At 35.1% G+C, this 17,421-nt stretch overlaps 1 protein-coding gene across 3 annotated transcripts; it reads right to left on the bottom strand.

Moving 5' to 3' along the window:
* Positions 1–280: 280 nt before the first annotated feature.
* On the bottom strand, positions 281–2,158 carry LOC144547348 (putative aquaporin NIP5-1). Of its 3 annotated transcripts, none has more exons than XM_078295976.1 (4): positions 1,748–2,158; positions 978–1,397; positions 812–873; positions 281–701 (listed from the first exon to the last, which is right to left on the bottom strand). In XM_078295976.1, the coding sequence occupies exons 1-4, from the start codon at positions 1,841–1,843 to the stop codon at positions 551–553; spliced, it is 729 nt and encodes a 242-aa protein (XP_078152102.1). In that variant the 5' UTR covers positions 1,844–2,158; the 3' UTR covers positions 281–550. The 3 variants fall into 3 exon arrangements, with proteins under 3 accessions (XP_078152102.1, XP_078152103.1, XP_078152104.1); XM_078295977.1 differs by having other exon boundaries at positions 978–1,444; positions 1,748–1,890; XM_078295978.1 differs by having other exon boundaries at positions 978–1,441; positions 1,748–1,886.
* Positions 2,159–17,421: the final 15,263 nt, after the last annotated feature.

Here is a 17,421-nt window from a genome sequence, read left to right as displayed (position 1 = left end):
GAAGTTTAGCCGGAAGCATCTGTCCAATCAACATAGTACGCCAATCAACATCATCAGTACACATAAAAATCTAGTTTGGTTTTCTGTTTGTTTCTACTTTTTATCTTTTACTATTTTTGCTGAAGACTTCTGAAAGCAACTTTATTTATGATATTTTTTTTCAATAGTTTAGATAATCATGTCTTAGGTTTAATGGAATTTGAGAGCTAATGGATCATCAATTAAGCAGTTTAAAATTAATGATTCAATTTTATTGACACTTGATCATGAACTAAATATCTTTGAAGCCATAATTCAATTTGATACATAAATACATGTGTTGCCATTGACATTTTACATTACTTCGTATATATCCAAATTTAATAATAAGCACAGAGCCAATGAATGTCACAGGCTCAAATTTCTCAAATTAACATGAAATGACAAATGAGGCATCAAAGGAACTATCCAAGCCTTCAGAAATTCTTCCAAAATCCAGAAATCTTAAGGGATTTTAATATAAAAAAAAAGAGAGAAAAAGAAAAAGAAAAAGAAAAAAAAAGGATGCTAACTAGGCCAACTTCATATAATCATACGCACTGGTACCAAATATTGCCCCTAAAATAGGAGCAGTGAAATATATCCATATTCTGTCATAATTTCCTGTCACCATTGCCGGTCCTAATGTACGAACAGGATTCATCGATGCCCCGGTTGACGGTCTACAAAGAGAGATCATTAAGAGGTCAAAATGATGTTAGCTTAATTAATTTAAAAAGAAAACTGAAATCAAATTAATGCTGAGGCATAAGCTTTTGTTGTTCTCACTAACCCTGCTATCAGCGAATTCAGCACTACTGTTAAGCCAACTGCTATCGCTGCTAATTTCTTATTCTGAAAATGAAAAGAAAAATAAAAAAAACATTAATTAGTTAATGATCCACTATTAAATTCAAAAATAATAACATAAATTTGACTAGGAATTTCTTGATACTTACTGCTTCTGGGTCAAATGTCACTGAAGTGACCACAAATAACAGGATGAATGTAATCACAAATTCCAGAACGAATGCTCGACTGGTACTAATGGTCGGTACTGTCACCCCGCCATTTTCGAGAGGATCAAATATGTAACTAAGTGTTGTTGATGCACAGATAGAACCCATAACTTGAGCGATTATATAGAAAGGCACACAAGCGAAAGGGAAGTTTTTTAATAGAGAAAAAGCAATGGTGACCGCTGGATTTAGATGTGCGCCTGAGATGTGGCCGGTCGAGAAGATGGCAATTGCTACAGCTATACCTGATGAAGTGGCTTTCCCGATTAGGGTTTCGACATTTGGGTACTTTGCATCTACTGTTGGTGTCGCGGCGCCTCCAAATACCATGATAAATGTGCCGATGAACTCTGCTACCATCTGAAATTTGTACAAAGATAAACTAATTGGACAACCGTGTGGCCCTGCTATCATTTGCAAACAATAAATGAGAATTTGAGAAGTGTAAAACATGAATGCTTGACTAGATTTTTGCACAGAAAAGAAGAACAGAGTTGAAATAAAAGATGCAAAACACCATATATGATTCCTATTTCATGTTATTTTAATTAGTTGGTAACAGAGTGCTGCATACCATTAATTGTCTATTTGGATACATTGAAAACGTTGAAAGGCCAGTGTTACTTTCTAGAATATGAACAAATTATAAGAAAAACTCTGGTTTTAGTCAAGATTTAAAGAATAAAAGCAAAAGATATGAGTTCAAGTACCATCTTTAGAAACGAAGTTCCTTGGTCGGGCCAAAGCCGATAGTTTCTACTTTCACACTGCGGTGCAAGGTGGTAGATAAGTCTTTCTTCAGACATTTTTTCTTCTTCTCCTTGAAAAATTTGAGATGTCGAATGTGGAATGCCTAAGCATTGCCTGTACTTATTGCTCCTCTTGTTTCAGAATAGTCAAAAAAGGTTACATCATATGAAAGTGAACCAATTTCTGATAATTCTTAATTTGGATTATTAATTGAATGGCCTTTTTAATGCTATAGAGACTGCAAATGATCGGACCAACAATAAAATAAGGTTACTATCAGTTAGATATTTATGTTGATAATATATTTACTAAAGCTGAGTATAGCAATGCACTGCAGATAGGGGTGAAAACGGAGCGGATAATATCCAATCCGTATTCGAAAAATTAGATACGGATATCCGTATCCGAATATCGGTGTGAAAACAAATACGGATATGGCTTTAAGTTCTAATTATCCGTAATTATTCCTATCCGAATAATAAATATTAATATATATTATCAAGAAATTTATCTTATTGACCATTATAATTAGATAAATATTATGAACTTTGGTATTTTTTATTAATATATTTTTTAATAAAATATCCGATCTGATCCGATTCATATTTTATCTGTAACTATCTAATATCCGACTCATATCTATATCCGTAAAATAAAAATAGATATGGATATAATTTTACCACAATCCGCTCTGTATCTAATCCGTTTTCACCCCTAACTACAAAACTTTTTACTACAATTTGGTTTAAATATAAACTATATATAAAGTTGTATCATACGATCAATTTATAATACAATTTGATTTATTGAGGCAAAATAGTAGTGCTTGCTACAAATCGTATCAAAACATTCATCTTATCATTTAAAAGATTTGTTAACTGGTCAAATATGAAAACCATAAATTATGGATTTAACAGAGCAACAGCAATTCTCTGTTTCAAAGATCTGCTATAGAAATTCCATCTTAACAAATCTCACTGAAAAAGACGACGCCTGATAAGATGAAATAATATCCAATTAGGAATCTTCTAGTAGAATTGACTGCAGAAAATATCGGCAAAGCAACTTGTTTCTTTTGAGAAACATATGAACCAACAATATTAGCGCACCTGTCAAATTTATATTGTGGGGACCGTCTGGACGTGTCAAATTAATTGAGAATTGATATTCAAAATTAATGACGCTCTTGTGTGTGTACATTAGTGGTTTGCTAACGGGTTACCCGTGACCCGTTCCGGATAACCCGTTAGGGGTAACGGGTAGGGCGGGTAGACGGGTAGGACGGATACGGGTACAACCCGCAACGGGTAGACGGGTAGTTTTCCCAAAACCACTACCCTACCTGTTTATTACCCGTACCCGTTGCGGGTTGACGGGTACGGGTATCTCGGGTACGGGCGGGTTTTTTTTTTTTTTTTTTTTTCCTTTCTGTTTTTTTCTGAATTTTTATGCTTTGAGATTCGTGCCAAGTTAAAGGACATCCCGGATGGAGTTTAGATATAGGGGTCCGTTTTGAGATTCATGCCAAATTAAAATTGATGACTCAGATCTCATTCTACAAAGTCAGGTATTGCACTGGATCTGAATTCTATAGGGTGCTGCCAAAAAAATTTTGAAATTCAAATTTTGTAACGGGTCAGGTACGGGTACGGGTAGACGGGTACGGGTAGGCGGGTACGGGTTGGCGGGTAGACGGGTACGGATTGGCGGGTAGACGGGTACGGGTACAACGGGTTTTTTTCAAAATTATGTTGTCCGGTCCGTTTATTACCCGTACCCGTTTGTACCCGGGCAACGGGTACGGGTACCACGGGTAACGGGTACGGGCCGGGCAAAACGGGTTCAACCTCTAACGGGTTTAGCAAACCACTAGTGTACATTAGGGTGCACAAAAAATTCAAGATTTGTGATTTGATTCGAGTTCGATTTGAAAAAGTTTGAAAAAAATTCGATTCAGAAGAAATCCGGTTCAAAATTAATTCAAACCAGTTCGATTCGAAATTAATTCAATTTCGAATTAGAACCAGACCCAATTCAATTCGTGTGATTCACGAACCAGGACCAGTTCGAAGTTCGAACTGAAATTCGAGATCGACCTTTGCATTACGTGGGAACCACTTGCCAGTGTCTACTTTAATATATAGTAATCTCCACTGACACAAGTCCGAATGTTACGATACAGTACTTACGCATGTCAAACCACTGACATTGGGACCCATGGTCTATGGACCTTTATTGCCAGTGCACACCCGCCACATAATGTACGTGTCAGTATAGGTAGTAGAGAATCCTGCTTCCTACCTCATTCTCATCACATCCATTAAAACGCCATGCTAGTGTCGCTGTTAAGCTCTACAGCGTTTTCTTCAAGCTCTTCCTCCGCCGTCGCCTCCAGTCACGTCTCCAGTGTCTCTCCTCCGACCAATCTACAACCACCAGCACCAGCTCCTTTGGCATTTCCTCTCGCCCCGAGGAATCAACTGCGCTAGCTAACCCCTCCTTTGCATCAGACGGCGTTGCAAAATCGGCTAAACCAGTTCGAATTGCTCTCAATTTCGAACTAATTTTGAATCAAATCGAACTAGTTCGAATTATACCGAATCAAATTCAAACTGGCATTTTAGGTTTGAAATCTATTTTAATTTTGAATTGGATTCAGTTCGAAATAATTTTGAATTCGAATTCGAACTTAGCCTAATTCGATTCGGTTCGTTTCGTTTGCAGCCCTAGTGTATATATATATATACAACTTTTTTTTTATCCAAAAAAAATATACAAGAGCTTCGTTTGCAGGAGCGGAATTTAAAAATCTTGATAGAAATAACTAAAAATTAAAATGGACAAATTATAATTAATAGAAATTGAACTCAAGTTCTCTATCATTATAAAATGAGGAGGGTTCAAATGCCTCCATTTTTTGTGCCTCCAATATGCCTCTATTTTTAAAAACTTAAATAACTCAAAATTTAAATTTTGAAATTCAAAATAAAACCGTTGGATATGAACTATATCATTTTATTTATGCACATGTAAAAAATTATGGCATTTCAACTTTGTTTTGATTGTCATCTTGAGCTTGTAAAAATGTATACAAATGTGGATAATTTCTACACGTTGATTTTTCAACTTATTGATTCATATAAAAGAAAAATCAAAATGTGATAATTTTTTATGGGCAGATAGAGAAAATAACATAGATTACATCTAACGGTTTTATTTTGACGTTTAAGTTTTAAACTTTGAGTTATTTAAATTTTTAAAAATGGAGGCATGATGGAGGCACATAAAATGGAGGCATTTGAACCCTCCTCTTATAAAATAAGCTCTAACTACTAAATTATAACTGAACATATGATATTTATGAGGAGGGCTAGACAATATAAAATGTTTTAAAAAAAATAATTAAATTAAATTTTTATATACATAACTAAAATTTTAAAATAATAGAGGTGGTTTAGCCACCCTACAAATGGCTTTAGATCCGCCTCTAATAATTTGTATTGCCATGTCAAATCTACCTCAACTCAGGACAAACCGTATGAGTTTTTTATAATTTTTTTTTTATTAAAGGATCCAATACACTTTAATATTTTTTAGATGTTATTTTTGAAAATTAAACATGCATCTATAACGAGACTCTACGAGGTAATAGGTGTATAACGGATAAAGGAAACTATATATGTACTTATAAGTAGTGATAGAGACATATTAAATCAGGGGTAGGCAATTGTCTCCGATTTTTTTATTTATATTCAAAAATTAAATCAAATTACAAATAATAACCGAAACACTGTTGAATTTCGAAAACTACCCAATCCGGTTATCCAATAACCGGATTTGGGATAAATGTCCGGTTATCCAATAACCAAACTCAACAAATATAACCGGTTATTCACTAACCGGAAAGTTATGTTTTTGTTTTTTTTGTTTTTTTTTTAAAAACCGGTTAATCACTAACCGGAAAGTAAGTTTTTTTTTTTTTAAAACAGAAATTTCGAATTTTTTTTATTTTTTATATTAAAATATTAGAAATGTTGAATATATTTCTTTGAAAATAGATGAAATATAATATAATTTGATTTATTAGAAAGACTGCAACAAATAACCCGGATCAATATTTTTCAGGCCGGATTTTTCGCAGCTGTAAGAAAAATTAATATATTTCTTTATGTGCTATTGGAAAAAAATAAAAATGCTTAGATTCTGAGTTATTGATCCCGGTTCAAAAGTCACTTCTAGGTAATCTAAAAAATATTGTGATCCATCTAGTACATTCAATTAATAAAAAGTTGTTTCTATTTAAAAAAAAAATAAAAACTTTAATTTATTTAATAATTGTTTTTCAAAAAGAATTTTCAAAATAGAAACAACTTTTTATTAATTAAATTTACTAGATGGATCATAATATTTTCTAGATTACCTAGAAGTGACTTTTGAACCGGGATCAATAACTCAGAATCTGAGCATTTTTATTTTTTTCCAATAGCACATAAAGAAATATATTAATTTTTCTTACAGCCGCGAAAAATCCGGCCTGAAAAATATTGATCCGGGTTATTTGTTGCAGTCTTTCTAATAAATCAAATTATATTGTATTCCATCTATTTTCAAAGAAATATATTCAACATTTCTAATATTTTAATATAAAAAATAAAAAAAATTCGAAATTTCTTTTTTAAAAAAAAAAAAAAAAAAACACATAACTTTCTGGTTAGTGAATAACCGGTTATATTTGTTGAGTTCGGTTATTGGATAACTGGACATTTATCCCAAATCCGGTTATTGGATAACCGGATTGGGTAGTTTTCGAAATTCAACAGTGCTTCGGTTATTATTTGTAATTTGATTTAATTTTTGGATATAAATAAAAAAATCGGCAATTGTCTACTTCTGAATTTGAAAATCGGATATAAGTTTGTATAATCAGACTGTTATTTATGTCTAGAGAAAATTGTACCTACTTCTGAACAATCTGTAGTCTAAATTGGTTAATACACGACAGTCCTCAAACTCTAGTTGCATCACAGTAATTTTTTTTACTTACTCATAAAAATTTAGACTACAAGTTATGTCTATTTATTTATGTTATTTCTAATTTATCTTTGAGCGCGTCTAGTTTTTTTTTTTGTAGACTATTTTTTCTTTTTGAGTTGATAAAAGGGCACATACTCCCGTTATTTAAATTCGGTTCAAACCACCTAATTGATTTCGAGCATAGGTCTTTCATATAAAACACATTTTCTTAATCAACTGAGTTAGGCATAATTTTCTTATATTTAACAATTTTTAATTTAGTTCTCGAAAAAAACTAATTTTAATTGAGTAAATTTTTCTAATTTACTATAGTTTTGACATTACTTTTTATAAAAACATAATGTACCGCTTGTGAGTTATTTTCTAATAATTTTTGTATTATTTCGGTTTTGAGTGTCAAAACATAATATATCCATTCTTTAAAGCTGTTTTTTTTTAACGGCTCCTTCTATAACATCTAAATCCCACTATACTCATTCTAATATCCTATATTATTTTATATTAATTACTATAAATGAAAAAGAAATCTGATAATAGTCAGTTGATCGAGCTATCTATCACATAGAAAATTGAGACACATCACCTTCCGTGCTAAATGACACTAATTATACTAAAATACGCTGAATTATACTAAAATACGCTAACTATGCTAAATTATACTAATTACATTGAATTACGCTAATTATGCTAAATTACGCTAATTACGTTGAATTACGCTAATTACGCTTAACTACGCTAAATTACTCTAACTATACTAAATTACGCTAATTATTTTAAATTACGCTGAATTATGCTAAAATACTCTAACTACACTAAATTACGCTAAATTACGCTAATTATACTGCCATACATTGGATTATGCTAAAATACGCTAATTACGCTAAATTATCTAATCAAATTGGACTTCTTTGTAATAAAAATTAATTTTGGGCTATCGGCGATTAAACTTTTGAGGTCTTCGGTGAAAAATAACCACAAAATAAAATAAAATAAATATAATTAGACTTCTTTGTAATAAAAATTAATATAGGGCTATCGGCGATTAAACTCTGAGTCTTCGGTGAAAAATAACTATAAAATAAAATAATATATATATAAAACTTTGAATTTATCTCATTGGTCAAAAAAAATAATCCCAAACCGCAATATTATTTTACAGTTTGGAATTTAAACAAAAAGAAAAAAAAACAAATCGCAAAATAATATGCGGTTTAGAATTTTTATTTCAAACCGCAAAATAATATTGCGATCTGGGTATTTTAGAAAAAAATGCTGGCTGTTTAGGGGTGAAAACGGAGCCGGATTATCCGGCGGATATCCGCTCCGAATCCGTTAATAATCCGAATCCGAATCAAACGGATTCGGATAATTCCGGAAATGGATCCGGATAAATATTGAATAAGCAGTAAAGTACCCGGATACGGATACGGCTTCGGTCAGAGATGTCTAAACGGAGCGGAATTGGACTTCTTTGTAATAAAAATTAATATAGGACTATCGGCGATTAAACTCTGAGTCTTCGGTGAAAAATAACTATAAAATAAAATAATATATATCTAAAACTTTGAATTTATCTCATTGGTCAAAAAAAATAATCCCAAACCGCAATATTATTTTACAGTTTGGAATTTAAAAAAAAAGAAAAAAAAAACAAATCGCAAAATAATATGCGGTTTAGAATTTTTATTTCAAACCGCAAAATAATATTGCGATCTGGGTATTTTAGAAAAAAATGCTGGCTGTAAGGCTGTTGGATATAATTGAATATTTAAATTATATGTTGGATATTAATAAAAATGTCGGCAGATCATTGGATAGATGAACACATTTTTTTTCATTGGATAGTTGTTCAGAAATATTAATCAATAATTAATCGAGAGTGATATCCCTAATGCAGATGTGTCGATATATAACAGTATAATCCTGTATGGTGAGTGATCAATCTTGTACAGTGCTATTTTGTACGCATGTCAGTTGATTAACTCAACTAGTTATCTCACAACTAACTTAGACAATGTTTTATGTATAGCAAGTCACATGCTCGGAACTCAAATAAAAAAATTAATTGTAAATATTAAATAATTACGTAACCTTTATTTAATAAAAAAAGAAAAATAACGGGTCAATCGCACAGGAAGAAAACAAAAGATTTGACCACATGACAACTACAAATGGAGTGGTTACAAATGATTTGATAGGGGATTTGGATCCAGTTGATATTTTGAGTTGGCGTTTTCATATGTCAAATTCAAAGTTTATCTAAGGCGTCACTATTAGCAATAAAAATATCTAAGCTAAAAGAGCAGCCCTTTAGATCTTTTCACTGTATGTTTCTGATAAAAATCTCTCTCGCTAGAACTGTTCACTGAGACAGACAGAGGGAAACAACAAATCCTGACAAGTGATAGGATTACTTCCCATGGACGCAAAATTGAGGGGAGAAGAATTGTAATATCAGATTGCCAAGTCAAGTTGCACAAGCTGCTCTCTGTTCAATGTATCTCGATGTAACAGATTTACATCTTACTGATTAGATTTGAAAGATAAAAATTTGCAGACCATAATTTTTTTCTTTTTATATTTTGCGTCTCACTGAACCAATTAATGCTACCAGTTCCTGGTTTGAACTGAAAACTAACCTGTTAGTAGTTGTATCGGTACGTACCAAATACATTAGGTACTTGTTATAAATACTGAGAGCTAATTAATATGTCATCTCTCTGTAGTGAACTGTAAAGATCCCCAAGCTCAAGTTGTTCCCACAAGAGTGGAGGTTTAGTTATATATTACAGGCTATATTAAAAGGATTTGTCGGATAATATTACTTTTGTGTGTTTCAATTTCATTTATAATTAAAATGATTACTTCACAAGAAATGTTGAAGCCTTCTTTCGTTACTAAAAAGGTTAATTTCTTATATGCCCTTCAAACTTGTCTTGCTTTCTTATTTCTCCTTCAAGAGTTCAATATATTATATATATTCTCCAACTCTTCAACATATTTATTATTTCTCCCTAACAGTAATAAGAAAATTTATCTAAATCTAATAATATAGAGAATCATAATTAAACCCATTAACTAATTGGGTACTCGATAAAAATAACAATGTTTTGACTTATATTTTTCAATACCCTGACTTATAATTTATGTTTCTATAACTTACAATTAATATTACCAATCATAATTCAATAAATTTATTTTGATTTTAACACTAAATTTAACCCGAATTACAAATCAAACATCCAAAGGGAGACAAAAATTTCCAGGGAGGGGCAAAGTCGATCGGTACCAATAGTTCACCACTAGAACTCAAAATCTAGGGAGCCCCCCCCCCCCATGTGCTACAGTAGATCCGCCCCTGGTAACTGCTATCTAAAGCGCTACCAGTTAAGTGTATAGATAGTCGCGACATTGATGAGTAGTCACATTGGTTGATTTCTTGAGAGAAGATTCTTCTGTTCTTTTCTTGTCATTGCCCACATATCGGCAGTCCATGCAGTGTCTCACAGTGTCTTGAGCAGGGGTTGCAGGTTTTGTTGTTGTCATGCACCCAGATTATGGTGGGATGCCAAGCCGTGTGAATAGACCTCGATCCAGAGTGTGGTTGTATAAGCGCAATCCCACATTATATGATCTCTTGTTTCCATGATGTCATTGATGTAGAACGAACATTCTTTTCTTTTTGAAGAAAAAAAATGGGTTTTGCCCACATTTGATTGATAGAACGGACATTCTTGTGTGACAACACGCAACCCTTGGATACCAATACATCCTAGATCAGTATTTTGTTGTCCAGGAAGAGCCATGCAAAAATCTTAACCTTCATGGATACCTTTCAATTAATACAAGGAGCATTGATACCCACAGTTGACCCCTTTGTTATGCATCAATCGGTATGTTGATGCATAAAAAAAATGTCCGTTGTTGTTCCATCGCCATTTGAGCTTGGCTTCATAGTATGTTGAGCACGAGTGCATAGGTACATAGGTGGAATACCGGTACATAGGTGCCAACTACAAGAAACCCGCAAAAGATCCAATATACCGTACACCAACAAGATCCGAGCAATTAGAGACAAATACAACTTGCATGCAACCAAAATCAACAACAATAGAGGAAAGATGTTATCGCGAGATAGATAGAGTCCAACAAGCACACAATAGATAAGGTGATTCGGCCGAGCCTACTCCAACGGGAGGCAACCAACCGACAAACTTCACTATTAATCAAGAGATTACAAGGGATACAAGAGTGTTCTAATTGTTAGTACAAACAATCACTTTATCTCACTAATCTCTCTTCCCCTCTCTCTCTTTCTCTCTCTCTGTTTAGCAAACAAGAAGTAGCCGCCTCAACCATGCTTCTTCACTTACGTAGGTCAAGAAGAAATAGAGGAGCTGAAGGGGATTATTGGGCTGGGCCTAATCCCAACAATCTCCACTGTAGGCTCAAATCGGCAACTTATTCCATCGCCAATCGTCATGGTCCAATAGCTGTTTATCGGTATCACATCACCTCACCCAAGCCTCCAAGTCTAGGGACTACGGTATCAAACCTGAGTTCACGACCTGCGGCTGCCCAGGTCCAATGCCCCATGCAGTGTCAGCCACCACATGTCCACTCCTGCCTCCACCGGCATCAAGGCGCCTGCGAGTATTAAGGCGGCCAAACCTGCCACCACCAGCCCGCCTCCATCTAGGTCGCTATCCAATGGCACGCTCTGACATACGACCTGTGTCCACTGCCACGGCTCCACCGCAACGTGTCACGTTGTCACCTTCTACAGCTCCGCTCCTCGTGGCCTCGCACAAAGCCACGATACAACTGCCGCTAGCAAGCACAGGCACAGTCCCGACGAAGACCGTACCGCTCACCTCATCAAGACGTACGTCGCCTGTAGAAGTGCCGGCTGGTACGACAGTGACCGCGGACTCCACCGCATCAACCATCTCATAGAGACCACCGCGTTTGGTACCCCAAATGACAACCATGTCACCTCGAAGTATCAATGGATCCACCGCGGATCCGTAGCTCATACCCCCGTGAATCTAACTCACTGAGTGACACAAGACCCCATTGAATACCGTGTACGTACCGAACACCGGTAATCGTGCGAATCACACAATCCCACATCCAGTACCTAACCGCACCAACTCCAGCACCGACAAGGTTGATCTATCAGCCAAAGTCGTGGCACCACCGGACAAGTCACGAAAAGAATCAAAGCACTCCCTCCATGGACAAATATGGAATGTACTCCCAGAATCTATCACCCAGCTATCACAGACGCTATCGCTATCGCTATCGCTACATGCCCCATCACCAACAACCTCATACAAATCTTTTTCACCTGTACACACAATGACATCACCGTCATGACCGACCGCAATCGCCGTGTGACCGGATCCAGGTGTAGGTGGACGGTTCAACTGTAACTCGGAACAATCGCGTCGAAAGTGACTGGGTTTGCCGCACTTATGGCATGTTCCACGGTCGGACTTCTTTCGTCGTCGCCATTCCGATGCAGTCACAAGCGCGCTAGAGGACTCTGATTCATCCTCCTCACGTTGCCTCAAGGACTCGGAATCCAAAAGTATGGCAGTCACTTCCACCATGGTGAGCTTGCTCTTCAACCCTAGCAAATGCATCGTAATCAGATCATACGACTTTGGTAGGAATGCCATAAACAGACAAGCTTGATCTTCTTTCTCGATCTTTCCACCCGCATTAAACACATCTCTTATCAAAGTGTTAAACGCACCAAGGTGGGCCCTCAAATCCATACCCTCTTCCATCCTAAGCCGGTACAACCGCTTTTTCAAAGCAGTCCGACTTGCCAAGGACTTAGACTGGTACATACCCTCCAGTTTCTTCCATAACTCATTCGGAGAAGTTTCAGCCATGAACGGGCTTTGACTTCATATGACAAGCAAAACCGGACTGTACTAAGGGCTTTACCACACATCGTTTTCCACTTGCCATCATCCATGTTCTTTGGTTTGGTATCATTCAAGGCATCGTCCAATCCCTGAAGCACAAGGGCATCCCGGACTAAACCTTGCCACAATGCAAAATTTTGTCTCCTGTCAAATTTCTCGATCCCAAATACGGACGCAATATTAGAGTTTTCCATATTCTTGTTCATGTTAGAAACCGTACCAAATAACTCGAAGCTCTGATACCACTTATTGGAGGTTATTCTAGAAATGTGGAATACCGGTACACAGGTACCAACTACAAGAAATACGCAAAAGACCCAATATATTGTATACCAATAAGATCTGAGCAATTAGAGACAAATACAACTTGCATGCAACCAAAACCAACAATAATAGATGAAAGATGTTACCGCGAGATAGATCGAATCCAACAAGCACACAAGAGAAAGCATACAAGAGAAAACACATAATAGATAAGGTGGTTCAGTCGAGTCTACTCCACCGGTAGGCAACCAACCGACAAACTTCACTATTAATCAAGACATTACAAGGGATACAAGAGTGTTCCAATTATTAGTACAAACAATCACTCTATCTCACTAATCTCTCTTCATCTCTCTCTCTTTCTCTCTCTCTGTTTAGCAAGCAAGAAGCAGCCGCCTCAATCATGCTTCTTCACTTGTAGGCTATATTACCCTGACACTCTTAGGAAGCAATCGTACCCGTGTCTGACACGTATCCGACACCGACACGCCTCCGACACGCGTACGATACGTGTCAGACACGCCAGCTGGCGTGTCAGTTGACCTGCCGACACGGCTTGAAAGCACGGATACGGTCGGGACATGGTAAAAAATAGGTTTTCTCCCCCTCTGCTCTACAGCGCTACGCAGCAAAAACAAAAAAAAAGGCTTCTCTCCGCCGACTGATCCAAACAGCTACCTCTACTGAGTACTGAGTCGTCTGATCGACTGATCCTCCCTCCGCCGCCGACAGCTATCTCCGCCTCCGGCCATCTTTCTTCCACCATCTCCTCTCCGCCAACAGCACTGTCTCCTCTTCGTCTCCTCTCTCTCCGCCTCCTCTCTCTCTCCGGCCATCTCTCTCCTCTCTACTGCCGGGTAAGTGGTTTAACCACCGAATTGATCAATTTTTCTAGTTGTTGTCAGATGCATTAAAATTAGAGGTATTACATCAATTGTCGATTTGGCATACAACACTGTCCTATTTTTCTGATGGCGATTTGGCATACATCAATTGTCAGATGGACTTTATCAGGTTGGATTTGGGTTCATTTGAGATTAATTTGGATTTGGGTTGATTTGAGATTTATTTTAATTTATTGAAATTTAGGTTAATTTGGGTTTGGTTTGAATTGATTTGAGTCTATTTGGATCTATTACGTAATCCTTGATCAGTTTCAGATGGTACAGACCTAGGCAGTTCCTCTGAAATTCACTGTTGTTGAGTTTCATATAAGAGATCATATAATTCATACTTAGAAATTCACTATTGTTGAGTTTCTTTGCGCTAACAAGCAGCACCTGAAGCGTCCCTTGCACCATCTTTCTTCTTCATTTCCCTCAAAAAAGAAAAGAAAAATGTCAACAAGCCTCTTTTAGTCTCTATTTCTATGGGGGTAGCTGTTATTTGTATATAAACAGGGAAGATACAGAGTCGCCATTATTTGCAGCGTTTTCCACAATATTTTATTTTTGGTATTACTAAATATTGGAAGCTATATCAGTTTCTTTGATTTTGAAAGTTATTTAATCACAAAATTAGGTGAAGCTTGCATTTTTGGTCTAAAATCAATTTCTTACGGTGAATAGGTAACATTAGTTTCTTATAGTGAATAGGTAAAATCAGTTTCTTAGGTGAAGCTTGCATTGTTGCATTGTCTAATTGATTTCTATTTATTAAATAGGTAACATCATGCAGTCTACTTCGGCTTCAATCCAGAATAGCATGGGCAGTACGGCCTCAAGCTCGTCATAAGTGTTGTTATGAACTTGTGATGAAATTAGTTTCGTATGTTTTCATACTATCTCAAAATCATAGGTGTTGTTATGAATTGTGTGCATATTACATGGCAATTTTTTTTTTAACTTATAACATGAGTGTTGAATTAATAATATAATTAAAATAATAAATATATAATAGCCGTGTCGTATCCTCTATTTTTGAGAATTGCCGTGTCGTCGTACCCGTGTTGTGTCCGACACGACACCCGTACCCGTATCCATGCAACATAGCTTGTAGGTCAAGAAGAAATAGAGGAGCTGAAGGGGATTATTGGACTGGGCCTAATTTGGGCCTAATCCCAACATTGCCCGTGTTGTATCCCCCAAATCTACCTTGTTAGTAATGGCTCGAGGTCCAGGATTCCCATTCTCTCTTCTTCTTCAACGTGCAGCTCTCATCCCAATTTACAAGAATCATTTCACTTTATGAAAAATTCATGTGCATTTTATCAATGTGTCTGCTTACTTCATTTAGCACCCTCATTGTTTGCATAATGCAAGCAAATAACTGACAATACTGTCTTGACCAGTGTTAGTACTCTTCCTCCTTACGACAGGAGATTAGACTACCATCAACTAGGTCTACACAGGCCTTTCATATAAAACACATTTTCTTAATCAGCTGAGTTAGACGTAATTTCTGATTTATTTTTTTAAGAAGATAATTATTTGATATTTGACATTACTTTTTATAAAAACATAATTTGAAATTACAACTACAACTCGATCCGTGAGAAATAAATTACAAGTGCAATTTGAATTATTTTTTTTATAATTTGACAAATTCTAAACCAAACAGAAATGTAGAGATAGACTTCAAGGACAAACGCAGGAAAATAATATTACTGGAACTATGTGTGGTAATCACTCTTTACTTCTTTATGAATTGTCTCTCTCCTTCTATTTTTTTTTATGGATATTTTATGGATAAGATACCGCCAAACACCACCAATGCTAGAGTAAAACCACCGCATTTTTTGGTTAATTGAGTTGCTAAGGGAAGTAAATCATTGGAGCATTCATTTGCAAATTTATTACGAAAAATCATTTTCAGCAATAGTTGTTTGCTTTCTTCTTCATTTAAGGGCTTTATCTCATGTGGCTTAGATCTAATATCGGCCTCTTCTGCGATATTAATGAACCTGATAATAATCAATACACAAAACATAAGAAACATATTTTATTAATTAGAAGGAAATACTTAACGATGGTTATTTTGACAATCTTAACAATAGCTTTTTTTTTTACAAATAAATAACCAAATTTAAAAATTAATGTGAACATATATAATTGGATATATAGATAGTCTAACAATCGAATTTTATGTAATTCAAATATTTTTTTGAAGATGCATCAAGGACCGTTAATTTTGAACCTTAACAATTCAATATATTTGATGTATGGTAAAACATACATCAAATCTTATCATATTCTATATGGATTATATGTGGATAATAGATCATGTTTTAATGTTGGATTTCAAATTTAAGTTATATTTTTGAGGATTGTTAATATTGTCAAAATAAAACATTGTCAAGTCATCCACTCATCAATTAATGTAACACTATTTTATAATAAATGAAATGCAAGCAAACCTGGTAGTAATTAACACTCGACTTTCATTATTAGCATTAGGAAGAGCAACCTCAAGTTGAGTCCAGACATTATTGCTTGACCAAACATCATCCAATACAATCAAATATTTTCTCTCTCATGGACTTGTTAAGTTCTGTAATGAAATAATCTTCTCCCTTGTTCTGCCTCTCTAAGTCTAGTACTTCTCGAATCTCCTCGAGCATCTTTATCAAAATATCAATCAGCTTGTAATCTTGCGAGATAGTTAATTAACAACATGGAGATATCGTAGTGACGTTTCACTTCAGCACTATGAAATACATAAAATAAATTAATTAAATGATTTGTATACATGTAGCATACTTATCCATGCATGTTGGAAGTAAACACAAATTAAGATTTTAGTACCAAACTACATGGATTTCAACACGGATTGTGATTTGTGAAATAATTGAAGTTATTGTTTTATGATTAGATGCTCTAATGATTGAATTGTTTAGTATTCAGAAAGTTTGTGCTTGTATTCCCTAATCGGTGTTCATTACCATAACTACAACACCTAATTGATAAATTCCCTTGGAAAGCTTGAGAGAGCTTCTCCCATTGTGTTCTCCAAAAAGACCAAAACCCAATTCGGTCGAAGGAAAGATGTTCTTAAATCAAATTTAGAATGATATCATACTCAATGCCTTTGATTGCCTTTATTTGATTGCATTGAACTTGTGAATCTTCTCATTGTTAATGGAAGAATTTATTTGATTGCATTAAATATGAAATATCCCTCTAATTGGAATTAATTTGTCAATAAAATAAGACTAGTAATCGTGCCCGTGCACAGCAACGGGAACAAATTATGTAGTAGAAAACCTAATTTACTAAATTTTTTTTTTCATAAAAAAATAGAGAAAATAAATATCGCTGAATGTAAACCAAAGATATTATTTTTGAATTGAATATAGAAATAAAAAAACATAACATTCTCTAATAAAAACCATAAACATACAAAGCTAAAACAAAACAAACAACCTAAAAGTACTAAAGTAAGTAATTTCAATACGCTGA

This window comes from Carex rostrata, chromosome 31 (assembly GCF_964058835.1).
Source record: "Carex rostrata chromosome 31, lpCarRost1.2, whole genome shotgun sequence".
Classification (NCBI taxonomy): Eukaryota; Viridiplantae; Streptophyta; class Magnoliopsida; order Poales; family Cyperaceae; genus Carex; species Carex rostrata.
Note: the sequence above shows the minus strand (reverse complement) of the source record. Positions and strands in the feature narration are given on the sequence as shown.